The following is a 14,341-nucleotide window of genomic DNA, read 5'->3' as shown; positions in this document are numbered from 1 at the left end:
AGCTTTATTTTAGTAAAGTGACTGATCCTGCACCTCTCAGCAAACCAGAAGAACATACAAAAGACTCTCTACAGGAACAAGAACATATTTTATTTTAATCTTAACCTTAAAAAACAAAATTGTCATCTTAACAATAACACCACTTGCTACACTTAAAAACAGAAGACACATTTAAGCAACGTCCATGTTTTTTTTTTTAATGGTGGCAACTTGATACCAAACTTTAATCCAATAGTTGCAAAAAAAGAATCAATATTTAAAAAAACAAGCAGGTAATAACACCACACATGAAAAAACTGTTTTTTTTTCCCCTACAAAATTGTGACATGTAACAAACAGCTTTAATTTAAATATAAAAAATAAAAAAAGAGAGATTGAACCTGGAATTGATTACAGTAAGGGTGTCAAAATAAGTGCGTTCATTTTGAATTCATTTTAAAGTTCCTTTAAGACCACTAATTTTAACTAATGACTTGAAAAGCCTGTACTCGGGGAATTCCAGTGGAAATGCAGCAGACACATCCATGTAAGCATTTTGCAGCAATAATAATGCATATATTTGTAGAGACTGGAGTCAAGTTGTATTTTACAATTTTTTAAAATGCGCAGAATTTCACAAGTTACTTCATATTAAAGATCAGATAGCTCTTAATATGAAAAGAAAAATGCACTGGGCTATCACAAACGTCTTTAATTTTATTCATGAGTTAACTATTGAAGTCATGTGATCAATTACGATTACATTTTTTAATGGTCTGACACCCCTAGTTTAAACAAAACAGGTAACGACACCAGCAGAACTGAACGAATATTTACAAGGTTCACTTTTTTTTATTTTTTATTTTTTTACAAAATTGTTACCTGGAAAAAACTACTTTGGATTAAAAAATGTTTGAACTTGGAACTGCTAAAACTCACATTTTGACAAAAGTACTCTCGGAGTGAAATGCATTTGAACGTAACAGCCTTTCTTTGGACCTGACAAGAAAGCAGGCACTCAAGTGTTTCAAACAGGACAACGGGGCGCTCTAGGTGCTGTTGGCCTGCTCGTGCTGGAAGAGCGCGGCGGCGAGGTGCGAGCGTGAGCCCAGCCCCTCCAGGTTGCTGAGCACGCACCTGTGGTAGATGTCCTCGCTGAAGCGAGGGTTGCACTGCCGAGGCGCGTACTTCTGGACCAGCGCCGGCTCCACGGCCCGGAAGACGTGCAGGCCCGAGTAGCGCACGAAGACGTCGTACACGTCCATGCTCTCCAGCAGCTCCTCGTTGTCCAGCGCGTCGGCCGCCATCTTGGCGCGCGTGCTCATGTAGTCGGCGTTGTAGAAGCAGGCCTCGTCGAAGACGCGCCGGTCAAAGTGTCCGTCCCGGAGCGGGTCGGCCGAGGCGGCGGCGACGGCCGAGGGTCGCGGCGCCACGGCCGGGCTGAACTCCTGGAAGTGCACCGGGAAGAAGACCTGCCAGCTGCTGATGGCGTTCATGCGGCAGCGGTTGAGGAAGTCGCCGTTGACCTCGGTCCACACGCTGGCCAGGAAGAAGAGCGTGTCCACCGGGTGCTTCTTGGAGATGACGTCCATCAGCTTGACCTGCGACGGCACCTCCGTCTTGACGCTGATCCACGGGATCTTCACGTCGCGGTAGCGCTTCTCGGCCTCGCCGATGGCCGCCTTGGCGCCGGCGAAGACGTCCTCGCGGCTGACGCGCTGCGCCTCGAAGGGATCGTACACGAAGAGCACGGTGAGCAGCGCGTTGTCGCGCGTGTCCAGCGCGTTGGCGGCGTACGTGTCCAGGAAGGCGGCCACCTGCCGGCGCTCCTGCGCCGTGACGGGCAGGATGAGCTGCACCCGCGTGGCCTCCGTCACGTACGGCATGGGGATGATCTCCACGGCGCTGAGCGGGCGCAGCAGCCGCACTCGCTTGGCGATGACGCGGCTGCGGCCCTTTTGCGTGTACGCCTCCAGCGCCAGGTCCAGCACGTACTCCATGCCGCGCGTGGGGTCGAAGCGCCGGTAGCCGTTGAGCAGCCGGCGCTTAAGGAAGCGCAGCCGCGGCTGGTAGCGCGCGTTGAGTCGCTCCAGCGCCGCCTCCAGCACGCCGGCCACGTCGGCGCGGTCGGCGCCGCGCAGCTCGCACTTGGGCGAGCCGTCGGCGCAGGCGTGGATGTGCTCCTCGGTGAAGTAGTCCCAGTTGAGCACCTCGAAGCGCGTGCGCGGCTTGAACGGCGCGTTGATGCCCACCGGCCAGGTGGCGCCCGCCGCGCCCTCCGGCGTCAGCTCGCTCAGGTTGCTGATCTGCGTCTGCGCGGACAAAACATTTGCCGTTTGTCAAAATTCTTTTGTACTCGTGTTGACTTGGATTACAATAATTTGAAGTGGTGCAACAGATCACAAAAGTCACGGTTCGGATCGGATCATTTTTCGGATCAGCAAAAAAACAAAAAATAGTACTTTGTCTTCATTTATTTAAAAATATATTCAAAATGTCTAATATAGCCATTTAGGATTTAAGAACACAACTTTAAGTGCAATAAGAGGCAGAAACATTTTAATTTTTACATGGTCCAAGTGTAAAATAAATTGTGTTCATCCAATCTGAAGGCTAAGTTTGACATTTTAAGTTGAATGTTTTTATCTTATTTTTTTAAAAATAATAATTAAAATAAAAAAAACTCAACGTGCAATTTAAGGCACATTCCCTTCCTTTAAACATGGAAAGTGAATTACAAAGTAGCCTTGGTCCAGAATATCGACGAATAATTAAATGTAGCCAGGTACCAGCTAACTACAGCTAGCAGCCACCACAGGCACTCGTTGGTAATGCTAAAAGTTAGCTGCTAGCCACTTATGACGGCGGCGTAATTAATTAGCGGTTTCTTAGCGTCCTAAATGGTTATGAATATGAGTTCCCCCAACCTGCAGCTCCTGGATCTGCGCGTAGGTCCAGTCCAGCTCGATCTGGCTGAAGCGCTTGTGCAGTCGGTACATGAGGTTGGGCTCGGACACGGGATGCACGGTGAAGGCGTCCTTGAACTGAGCGCTGTCCTCGCGCTCCGGGTCGGCGTTCTTGCCCAGCTCAAAGTAGCGGTAGGTCATCTCCTGCCGGGACACCCGCAATAAGTTCAATTTTGTTTGATTTATTTTTTTTCTCACAAAAATTAACTCACTTAATATTATAATATTAGCACACCTAAAAGACATCTGCCATCTAGTGGTGACTGGTGATATTACAACTGGAAACTACTATTTACAGTTTGGCACCATCAAATTTCCATTTTTTTTTCTTTTCAATATTTTTTTCAGATTTGGGATTTTTTCTTCTTCTCCATTTCCCTCCATTTTTTCATGGAAGACATACACTGAATATTTATCACTATTTTAATGTATTTATTTTTTTTATCTTTGGGGGCTCGTAAAAAAATAAAATAAAATAAAACATAAAAATTTATATATTTTTTTAGTGGCCACTCAGATTGTCAGTTGCCCATCCCTGATCTAAAGTTAACCCCCAAAAATGACGAATAATAATAATTATTATTTTTTTGTCATAACTCCATTATAACAACCTCAATCCATATTTAGTGCGTTACCGCTCGGAGATTAATTCAATAAGGAAAATTCAATTGTTTCTCATGAAAAAAGGACACTTTTCTAAATATTTTGAATGCCTACCAGGGGCGGTTCTAGGAGCAGACATTTAAAACTACTGGGTCAAAAACAACCCAATTTGGGTCAAAAATGGGACCAATCCAATAACTTGCATCAATTTGACCTAATTTCTGGGGTTGTTTTGTACAGAACTAATTTTTTTGTACACAACATGGAAAACAACCCAAAAATGGACTAAAAACACACATAGTGTATCTAGCTATCATCCACCGCTAACAATAGCAACTCATCCGTCCGCATGCCAAATCCGAGCGTCAACATAGCAAGAAGCTAGCTAACGGTCACCTGGTGGACCTCGACGCAGCTGAGTCCCAGGTAGTCGATAATGCAGCGGCCCAGCCACTCGTCGGGCCTGACGCTGAGAATGTCGTTGCGGCAGGCGTCCAGGTGCGGCTGCAGACGCGCCAGCAGGCTGCGCGACAACAGGTATCCGTAGCCGCCGTGGCAGTAGCGCGCTTTCTCCTCGCCGCCGATGAACTCCTCGGCACGGCCCATGTACAGGTCCTGTCCGGCGCTCAGGTGGCCCACCAGCCCGCTCAGCCGCTGCGCCTGCATGTACGTGTCGTCCTGGGCGAGCAGGAACCAGTCGTAGTCGGCGCCGTGCTGCCGGTGCAGGTGGCGAACCGTCTCGTACATCAGCCAAACGGGCCGGTCGTCGCCGTGCGCCACCACCGCCATGCCGTGCGGCGCCTTGGCGCTGCGCAGGCCCGTGAAGAAGAAGGTGCGCGGGAAGTGGTGCGCCACCGTGCGGTTCACCGCCACCGCCAGCGTGTTGAGGGTGGCGCGGGACGTCAGCACGCCCACCAGCAGGCGCTCGCGGATGCCCAGCTCCGTGTGGATGTAGCGAGTTCTGCGGGAGGCCAGAAACCAGATTTAGTCCCACCCTCCATTTAAATTAATTCTTATGAATATCACGTTTGTGGAATATGAATAAAACAGCAAAATCCACACGTTATTCTCCAATCTCAGGGGGCGGCCATTTTGCCACATGCTAAAATGACAGTTGCTTAGGGTAACCCAATCACAGCTCAGCATGCGAACGTCACATGACCAGACTCTAAAAAGAGGTGAGCCCTGATTGGTCGCTACCTGAGCAACTGTGATGGCATTTTAAGTCGATAGTAAGTGGCAAAATGGCCGCCCACTGAGATGGAGAAAAACGGGTTGATTTTTCTGTTTAATTCATATTCCAAAAACACAGTATTAATTAGAATGTTGCATTTAGACAAGTAGGAGCGCATATAACATATTGTAAAGACATTTTTGGAGGGGGGGGGGGGGGTTGACTTCCAATACAAACGCATAAACTGTGTGCGCTATTTTCTTGTCAGCGCTTCCAAATATGACGTCATCAATTGTTTGCGGCCAGGGCGCTGATGTCATGTGATGCCACCGTCCGGATGCTCGTGTCAAAAAGGACATGTCCCTACCTCAGGACTTTCTTGTGCTGCTGGTTAGGGTCCTTGTGATAGGGGACGATGCGTGGCTGGAAGTCGTCCTCGCCGGCCTCTCCTCCTCTTCCGTCGTCCCTGGGGTCCCTCTGAGCGTCACCCCTGCCCAAGTAAAGCTTCCCCCCGTTGGCCAGCACGTCCCCGCAGACGTCCTCCGCGTCCCCCTGCGTCCACGACACCATCAGCAGGCTCAGGCTGCAGCCCAGAGACAGCCCGAGGATCAGGGGTAAGGCGGGCCGGAACACGGCCAGGAAGGACGAAATCCGCATGTCGAGGCTTTTTTTTTTCTTTTTTTCGCTCAGTGGAGAAAAGGTGTATTCGCACCACGCAATCTAAATGAAGCCAGTGAGCTCGAACACTCGCTCCATTTTGTCAAGTCAAGGTTCCACTTAAACCTTTGCAACTTATTTCGCTCAGCAGGGGGTGAGAAAACGACAATTCGCACTTGAGACGCACCCGTTTATTACACGCATACTAGCGTTATAAACCTTATCTTAATTTGTCGTTACCTGCCTGCACTTAGCATTAACACGCCAGTCCATTGCGTCGGGGAAATAGTTATACAAATAATGATATACATCAAATAACCAGTGTTTGTCGAATCAAGCGGAAAAGGTAACACGTCAACTAGACATGCTACCACGTTAGCAGCATCGCTAGCTGTCCAATTAAATGTCTCCTTTCTTGTCGTCTTCTTCCAAACTAAATAAATATCCCATCCGAGGGCGTCGGTAAATGGCGCTAAGCTGGCTCATCCTTGTCTCGTTCGTCCTTTTTCACTTCCTCTTTTTTTAGCTGCCACGCTCAAGACTTCCAGCCACTTCCTCGGTGCTCCTCCTCATCTCTGACCGAGCATCGTCGCTCACTGGCTGGGTAGGTAAGCCACGGAACGTCGCTGTATAGAAGAATCATATACTCAGAACTACACAGTATGGATATAATTTATAAATATCACGATACTATAATGTAATCATATGATCGTATAATGTATCTCTTCGTATTTAATTTTTAAAAACAATTTATTTAATCATTTTACTGCAGTCCCGCAAGAAAGGGGCGTAGACGTTTAGTGGTCTCCGCCCTTTTGACCATATTTAGTGTGTCTGGCGGTCGGGTAGCGGCTTCTTCCAGCCGGCAAAGTGGACACGCGAAGTCGGTGTGCTCCTCAGCCAACTAATCGTAAATAAGGTAAGAAAACACACCCGGCAGGCGCTTCACAACAGCTGCCTACACGACTAACGTAAAGTTGTGTCCTTGGAGGCAAGCGAGGTGGTCGGAAGTCGGAAAACTGAGGCAAAGCACCGAAGTCGTTTTCTTTGGTGCCGGTTCACGGGCCTTGCGTCATCACGCTGCTTCAGGCCTTTCTATGGCGGTTAGCTTTAGCTTAGCTTCTGGGCCAACAGTCTTAGCGTTAGGAGAGATTTCCTCACCAAAGTCCCGACATAAAGGTATCAGCTCAGTTGCCATGAGCTAACCCGCTCGGGAAATTTCGTTTTTTCTGGTGACGCCGGTCACCGTTAGTCGCCTAATGCTAAGCTAACCCGGCTACATGGGCTAGCATTGGGAGAACAACGTGCAAGCAGGTGGGACATGAAGCCTACGTTTTGTGTGTGTGTGTGTGTGTGTGTGTGTTTTTTAACGAAAGCCTTATGAAAATCAGCCTGTTATTACCATCACCAGTTTAGACATGTTTTCACTTTTTTTTTTTTTTTTTGCCTTCAAGCCTCTAAATGACGATATGGTGACGTTTCCTTGACAACAGGGATGTGCGTGAAATTCCTAAGATGAACTGATTTACACGAAACCTGCATTATGGGACCGATCGTAGAAAGACTATTGGAATGATTTTTAGCATCATTTACCTGAGACTAGTATTTAGAAGGTTAAGACTCTTAATGCAAAGACAACAGGGGTCAAAGTTTGAATTTGATGTTTGATATTTGATGTGTTGTTTTGGCAGAGCAGCCCACAGCAAAGCAGAACAGCCATGCCTTCAGATTTAGCCAAAAAGAAGGCGGCGAAGAAAAAGGAGGCCGCAAAGGCCCGGCAGCGCACCAAGAAGCCCGACGAGATCAACGGCGAGGGCGACCAAGTGGAGAGTCAGCCCAACGGAGCCGTCAGTAACGGTAAGAAATTGTACAGCCGGCGTTTGCGGACTGTTGAAACATCCTGACGGTTTGTCACGCAGGCGTTTTGGACACTTTGACCAAGGAGCTGGATGAGTTTGAGCTGGCCAAGACCGAGGCACGCGCCGTCACGGGCGTGCTGGCCTCACACCCGAACAGCACAGACGTGCACATCAGCAGTCTGTCGCTCACCTTTCACGGCCAGGAGCTGCTGGTGGACACCAGCCTGGAGCTCAACTCGGGCCGGCGCTACGGCCTCATCGGCCTCAATGGCACAGGTGAGTTTCTGCAAATCCTTCCAAAATCTTAAACATGAACATAATGTACTTTATTTTTTACACATTTTTTTTAGTTGATAAATCGCCGTTAAAATTTTATTTATTTTTTATTTTTTTTATTGACATTTGTTAGTCAGTTCATCGCTTTTTGTGGGGGGCGGGGCATTCTCGGCATGTTTTGGTCGCTAAGGATTTACAAAACCCTGCCAGAGTTTGGCTTTACCCCCAGATGCTAGCTAACTAGCTCCCTAGCTAGCTCCCATGGTGCTCGTTTACCTGCTAAGGAGCTAGCTAGCAAACTAGCTAGCATCAGGGGCTAAAGGGGGGCCAAACTGTGGCAGGGTTTTTACTTTCCGGACCTGGATTTGCCACCTCTGACAAGACCACGCTAGTAAAATCCCGCGTCTTGTTTTTTCATTTTGTCTTCCAGGGAAGTCCATGTTGCTGTCGGCCATCGGGCACCGCGAAGTCCCCATTCCGGAGCACATCGATATCTACCATTTGACCAGGGAGATGTCGCCCAGCGAGAAGACGGCGCTGCATTGCGTCATGGAAGTGGACGAGCAGAGGATCATGCTGGAGAAGGAGGCCGAGCGGCTGGCGCACGAAGACTGTACGCGGACGCCGCCGGTCATCCTCACATTGAGTACATTTAAAATGGCTTTTGACTCCCGCGTCTTCCCTCAGCCGAGTGCGAGAAGCTGATGGAGCTGTACGAGCGTCTGGAGGAGCTGGACGCCGACAAGGCGGAGGTGCGAGCCTCGCGGATCCTCCACGGTTTGGGCTTCAGTGCCGCCATGCAGCAGAAGAAGATGAAGGACTTCAGTGGAGGTTGGAGGATGCGCGTCGCCCTCGCCAGGTAGCAACACACTTGCCAAATCTTTTCTTATTACTGTTTATTGTTAATTTTGTATTGTTTAACTATAAAACAAAACAATCTGTAACTGTAAACAATCAAGTAAAAGTCTTCAAGGCGTGTCTCAATTCTGTGCGCGTGGCAGGGCCCTCTTCATCAAACCCTTCATGTTGCTGCTGGACGAGCCCACCAACCACTTGGACCTGGACGCGTGCGTGTGGTTGGAGGAGGAGCTCAAATCGTAAGTCGCGTGCCGACCCTTTTTGGAAGATGGCAGGCTCGTGCTCGCGCCGCGAAACTGACACTTTAACTTCCCGGCCGTCGTCAGATTCAGACGCATCCTGGTGCTCATCTCGCACTCACAAGACTTCCTGAACGGTGTGTGCACCAACATCATCCACCTGCACCAGAGGAATCTCAAGTACTACACGGTAAAGATGGGCAACAAAGACCATGAAAAAAAGTTGTGGTTCTCATGAAATGTTCAGGGAAATGAAAATGGATTTTTCAGGTCCTTGAATACTGAATGACAAATAGTTTTCTGAAACACAATAGAAATATTGCGTGAATAATTAGCATGTGTAGAACATGATTGACAAGACATTTACAAACAAAGAAAATGACTAAAAAGTAGCTTCCAAAAAGAACACACTGTGCAAGATTTTTTAATTTTTTTTAGAAAACAGATTTTTTTGTAAATGCTTTAGAAGACCTTAATCATAAGTTTTTAACCTGGACTTGAAAGCATCCACACTTTGGGCTGACTTCACTTCTGTTGACAGCTGATTCCATTTGTGTGCAGCATAACTACTAAATGCCGCCTCACCATGTTTGCTTTGAACTCTGGCCTTCCACTAATTGACCCGAGCCTGCTGACCTCAGAACCCTACCAGCGCCATGAATTTTTCTTAAACCTAAACCATTCCGCGATTTCAAGACCAGTAACAGAATTTTCTAATCTATGCTGCAGTTGTCTGGGAGTCAGTGTCGAGCTTTTAGGACTGGCGTAATATTCTGATCCGTTTTGGTCAGAACCTCATCTGCAGCACTCTCCCTCCACTTGCAGACCTGCTATTTTTCTGATATGTATTTTTTTTTAAATTTTTGGTACGGTATAACTTTGTTCTGCCATAATATTGTGTTTGGCAGTATACATTTGAAAGAAAACAGGAAGTGCCTTATTTTAAGATAAGCCTACTTTTTGCTGAAGATGAATCAATGTGAAATCCGCTTCAATGCTATTTTGTACTCAGTTGGTGCACAGATTATATTTATTCAAAGTGATAAAGTGTATCAAGATGTGTCTAGTTTGATTTAGAGACACAGAATGCTGATAATGACCTCACTAATTAGTTTATTTTATGCTCTGCATTTTAACTCATTCACTGCCATTGACGGCTATATACGTCAAAAATTCATTTTAACTATTTCTATTAGTTTAACATTTTTCCCACTTTTGTTAACAAGAGTATGAAAACCTAGGGGGAAAAATATTGTACATTTAGAACAGATATCAAATTTGTGATTAATCGTGAGTTAACCAGTGAAGTCATGCGATTAATTATGATTTGGAAAAATTAATCACCAGATATCCCTAATTTTAAATAATGGTTTCTTTTTTTAAAAAGAAAAGAAAAGATTATTTAAAAAATAATAATAAAATTACTTAAAAATTAGGGGCGGCAGGCGATTAATTTTTTTCCTTAATTAATCACATGACTTCACTAGTTAACTCACGATTAATCACAAATTTTATATCTGTTCTAAATGTACAATATTTTTTTTATAGGTTTTCATACAAAATGTTAAACTAATAGAAAAAGTTCAAATTAATTTTTGACGTCTATAGCCGTCAATGGCAGTGAATGAGTTAATCATTTTCAGTAGTCTAATAGAAATGTGCAATTTTTTCTTTCTTGAAATTGGGAATGAGAGTTTATGGGAACAAAAAAAAACTGTGGGGGGGGGGGCTGTGAATGCCTGATATGTAATCTGTGGTGGTTTCAGGGTAACTACGACCAGTACGTGAAGACCAGAGAGGAGCTGGAGGAGAACCAGATGAAGCGCTTCAACTGGGAACAGGACCAGATTGCACACATGAAGGTGACAGTCCATTTTTGTTTTTTTCAACTTTTTGGCAAAGTTGCACTTGAATGAATCCAGTCCTACTTCCTCAGAACTACATCGCCCGGTTCGGTCACGGCTCTGCCAAGCTGGCCCGACAGGCGCAGAGCAAAGAGAAGACGCTGCAGAAGATGGTGGCCTCGGGCCTGACTGAAAAAGTTGTCAATGACAAGGTAACACGAGTGACGCAGCTCGGTTGTATTTCATTTGATTTATTTTAATTTTTTTTGTAATCTTTTCGCAGACGCTGTCATTTTATTTTCCTCCCTGTGGGAAGATCCCCCCTCCTGTTATCATGGTTCAGAACGTGAGCTTCAAGTACAGCGACGACACGGTGAGGACGCACTTTGAAGTCGCCGCCGCCGCCGCCACTTTCTCGTTCGGCCGCGCTCTCTCACGCTGTTCGTTCCCCGCTCGCCGCGCAGCCGCACATTTACAAAAATCTGGAGTTCGGTATCGACTTGGACACCCGCGTGGCGCTGGTGGGGCCCAACGGTGCCGGCAAGTCCACCCTGCTCAAGCTGCTCATGGGAGAGGTAAGGCCTTTCGCCTCCAAAGGTCACAAAAGTTCACAAACACACGGGCGCTTATTTATTTACCAAAAGTTATCATTGCTTACTTTTTAAAAATCAAACAGGAAGTAAAAAAGGAATGCATTTATTTTGGTGGCCTTGTTTTTTTTCTTCCTCTGTTCAAAACTAAAATATTATTGTGAAAATCGAATTTGAATTATTGTGTTGAACAACAACATAGGAGTTTTTTTTATTTTATTCAGGGATGTGATTTTTCCGCTAATTCGCGGAATTCCGCTTTTTTTATCTCCCCCCCCAAAAAAAAAATTCCGATTTTTTAAATTTTTATTTTTTATTTAATTTTTTTTAGTAGTTCATTGTGTATGCACATGACTCCGACAGATAACATCTTCTGCTATAACAAAGACATTTGTGGTATGCTCTAATATGAGTTACTTTTCATTTGGTCACGATACAATTATTTGTTCATGAAATTTGAACTCTTCAACATTATTTATGTGTTAACTTAGTAATCACATTAGTTAGATATGATGATATCCTCAGTGATAGTTTTTAAAAGCAAAGGCAGTCCAATGTTTTTCAATGTGACTGATTTTGAGTTGACTAAAACTGCCATTTTATATGGGATAGTTCAATATACATTGAAAATTTATGCTGTTGTTTTGTCTATTTCTTTGTCATGTGAGTGCATTGAAAGTACTTCAAAACACGGAAAACCCATGAGCGAGTGCCAGCGGCCCCCAGACCCCCGGCTAAATTTTCAGATAATTTCACTTTGGTCAAATCACATCCCTGTTTATTTAAGAAATTAAATAAAATCTGGTGGCTTCAAATATTTATTTTTTTTTCTATTTTTTTTTCCGGGAGAATCAAATTTTTATTTTATTAAGATTGGCGAATGCTATTTTAAAATGGTTTTGTTATACATTAAATGTGGTAACATCTCCTTTGCAACAATAATTGTGGAAAGTGTCGATTTTTTGAATCCCTTTATTTAAAAAAAAAAAATAAAAAATGCATTGTTTTTTCATTTGAGCGGTTAGTGCTTTTACTAATCTAGAAACGAGAGCATTTGGAGGAGGAATTCTAAATGTGTTTTTTGTCTGCAGCTGCTTCCCACAGACGGCATGATCCGCAAAAATTCTCACGTCAAGATCGGCAGGTATCACCAGGTAGGCGCAAGACGCTCGCACGGGGGCCGGCGGCACCTTCTAGTCCTGCCGGCAGCGCCTTCTAGTCCTGCCGGCAGCGCCTTCTAGTCCTGCCGGCAGTGTGGTCAAATTTGTCTTTGCGGTTGTGGTTAGCACCTGACTGAGCAGCTGGAACTGGACCTGTCCCCCCTGGAGTACATGATGAAGTGCTTCCCCGAGATCAAGGAAAAGGAGGAGATGCGGAAGATCATCGGCCGCTACGGGCTGACGGGGAAGCAGCAGGTGCGAATCGCGACCGTGGCGGTTATCGCCGGCCGCCGGCGCCGACTGATTGGGAAATCTCCCCTCAGGTGAGCCCCATCCGCAACCTGTCGGACGGGCAGAAGTGCCGCGTGTGCTTCGCCTGGCTGGCCTGGCAGAACCCGCACATGCTCTTCCTGGACGAGCCCACCAATCACTTGGACATCGAGACCATCGACGCGCTGGCCGAGGCCATCAACGAGTTTGACGGCGGCGTCATGCTCGTCAGCCACGACTTCAGGCTCATCCAGCAGGTGCGTGTGGCGGGCTTCCCGCCCTCTAGATGGCGCTAATGCACAGCTGCAGTGCTTTGTAGTATTTGTGAATTGTACTTGTATTTTCAAAATGTATTTCATGATAGAATTAGAGTATTTATTTTAAGAAAATTGACTAAAATTGAATTAAACAAGTGCATTTTTAAATTGTACTTGTATTAGCTTTGTGTAGTACATTATTTAATAATAATGATAAAAATAAAAAAAACTTGACCATCCCTTTATTGGAATAACAGAAAAAATCCTTTCAATGGACAGTGCAGAAAATGTAGATCATTATGAAATGTGCACGCCATCTGTCATTGATCCTGCTACATTTACAAAACCGCTTCCATATCGCCATTTTGTGACATTTGCCTTGAATATAGCGCCACCATTAACTCATTCACTGCCATTGACGGCTATAGACGTCAAAAATTCATTTGAACTATTTGTATTACTTTTAAAAGAGTATGAAAACCTAGAAAAAAAATAATATTGTACATTTTAAACAGATATAAAATTTGTGATTAATCATGACTTAACTATTGAAGTAATGCGATTAATTACAATTAAAAATTGACGGGATAAAAAGAAAAGAAAAGATTAATAAAAATTTGGAGCGTCAAGCGATTACATTTTTAAAATTGTAATTAATCGCATGACTTTCCTAGTTAACTCACGATTAATCACAAGTTTTATATCTGTTCTAAATGTACAATCATTTTTTTTCCCTAGGTTTTCATACTCTTGTTAACAAAAGTTAAAACATAAAAAAAGTTAAACTAATAGAAATAGTTCAAATGAATTTTTGACGTCTATAGCCGTCAATGGCAGTGAATGAGTTAAAAATACAACTGCAGGTCAAAGTAAAAAAAAAATATATATATATATATATTTGTGTTTTTTTGTTTTGTTTTTGTCCCGTCCTGTCTTTTCCTCATGCACTGCTCTTGTTGCTGCAGGTGGCCCAGGAAATCTGGGTGTGCGAGAAGCAGACCATCACCAAGTGGAAACGTGACATCCTGGCCTACAAGGAGCACTTGAAATCCAAGATCGAAAAGCAGCAAGCGCATGACATTTAAACGTGAGCCGCCCGTTTACGTCGCCGGCGTCGCGCCGCATTTCTTTCCCATGCTCTTGACCATAGCCTCTTGTCCCGCCCCCTTTCTCCGCAGGCTGCACTCCCATTGGCCGAGTCAACTCGCAGTGCTCCGCCTTGCGCTGTCGTCGTCGTCGTCGTGAGTTTTTACTTTCTTCCGCCACCACCGAATGTTCCGTTCAGCGGCTTTCACGTCACATTCAAAAGTTGACTATTTCTTTCATTGTAAACGCAGAAAGTCTACCTTATTTAACAGTGTAATGCAATAAAGGTTCATCTGAATAAACACAACATGGAAAAAAAAATACAGCGTTCTGGACAGTGGCTTGTCTTTTTTTCTTTTTTCGGGATAAGTGCCATCAAGGTAAACGTGACAAATAGAAACAAAATGATGCTAGATTGTCAATTTGGAATTAGGGAAAATGGAACCCAAGTCAACCATTTCAGCTTGAAATTGCTCTCTTCACTCGTATTAAAAAGCGAAATCCAAAAGACCCAAATTAATTT

General features: G+C 45.0%; 2 protein-coding genes across 3 annotated transcripts; one reads left to right on the top strand and one right to left on the bottom strand.

Annotated features, from left to right (window-relative positions):
* Positions 1 to 69: 69 nt before the first annotated feature.
* On the bottom strand, positions 70 to 6,032 carry chpf2 (chondroitin polymerizing factor 2). The gene is made up of 4 exons (XM_077554401.1): positions 5,090 to 6,032; positions 3,945 to 4,509; positions 2,907 to 3,089; positions 70 to 2,291 (listed from the first exon to the last, which is right to left on the bottom strand). Exons 1-4 carry the CDS (start codon positions 5,377 to 5,379, stop codon positions 1,029 to 1,031), a joined length of 2,301 nt encoding a protein of 766 aa, XP_077410527.1. The 5' UTR covers positions 5,380 to 6,032; the 3' UTR covers positions 70 to 1,028.
* A 157-nt stretch (positions 6,033 to 6,189) lies between these two features.
* LOC144040296 (ATP-binding cassette sub-family F member 2) lies at positions 6,190 to 14,158 on the top strand. Of its 2 annotated transcripts, none has more exons than XM_077554402.1 (16): positions 6,190 to 6,298; positions 7,071 to 7,236; positions 7,299 to 7,514; positions 7,945 to 8,127; positions 8,202 to 8,373; positions 8,516 to 8,611; positions 8,699 to 8,801; positions 10,378 to 10,473; positions 10,548 to 10,667; positions 10,739 to 10,828; positions 10,920 to 11,030; positions 12,137 to 12,199; positions 12,332 to 12,460; positions 12,529 to 12,732; positions 13,698 to 13,819; positions 13,911 to 14,158. In XM_077554402.1, exons 2-15 carry the CDS (start codon positions 7,098 to 7,100, stop codon positions 13,815 to 13,817), a joined length of 1,842 nt encoding a protein of 613 aa, XP_077410528.1. In that variant the 5' UTR covers positions 6,190 to 6,298; positions 7,071 to 7,097; the 3' UTR covers positions 13,818 to 13,819; positions 13,911 to 14,158. The 2 variants fall into 2 exon arrangements, with proteins under 2 accessions (XP_077410528.1, XP_077410529.1); XM_077554403.1 differs by having other exon boundaries at positions 6,194 to 6,298; positions 7,076 to 7,236.
* The last annotated feature ends 183 nt before the right edge of the window (positions 14,159 to 14,341 follow it).

The sequence above is a fragment of the Vanacampus margaritifer genome, chromosome 20 (assembly GCF_051991255.1).
Source record: "Vanacampus margaritifer isolate UIUO_Vmar chromosome 20, RoL_Vmar_1.0, whole genome shotgun sequence".
In the NCBI taxonomy this organism is placed as follows: domain Eukaryota; kingdom Metazoa; phylum Chordata; class Actinopteri; order Syngnathiformes; family Syngnathidae; genus Vanacampus; species Vanacampus margaritifer.
Note: the sequence above shows the minus strand (reverse complement) of the source record. Positions and strands in the feature narration are given on the sequence as shown.

What these genes read in the sequence shown, in the direction of transcription:
- chpf2 (XM_077554401.1), bottom strand. Translation starts at nt 5,379, where the DNA reads ATGCGGATTTCGTCCTTCCTGGCCGTGTTCCGGCCCGCCTTACCCCTG. An exon ending in CAGCACAAGAAAGTCCTGAG is followed by an intron (nt 4,510 to 5,089) that starts GTAGGGACATGT and finishes GGCCTCCCGCAG; the next exon opens with AACTCGCTACATCCACACGG. An exon ending in CGCAGATCCAGGAGCTGCAG is followed by an intron (nt 2,292 to 2,906) that starts GTTGGGGGAACT and finishes TTGTCCGCGCAG; the next exon opens with ACGCAGATCAGCAACCTGAG.
- LOC144040296 (XM_077554402.1), top strand. Translation starts at nt 7,098, where the DNA reads ATGCCTTCAGATTTAGCCAAAAAGAAGGCGGCGAAGAAAAAGGAGGCC. An exon ending in TCAAGTACAGCGACGACACG is followed by an intron (nt 10,829 to 10,919) that starts GTGAGGACGCAC and finishes CTCGCCGCGCAG; the next exon opens with CCGCACATTTACAAAAATCT. An exon ending in GGCTGACGGGGAAGCAGCAG is followed by an intron (nt 12,461 to 12,528) that starts GTGCGAATCGCG and finishes ATCTCCCCTCAG; the next exon opens with GTGAGCCCCATCCGCAACCT.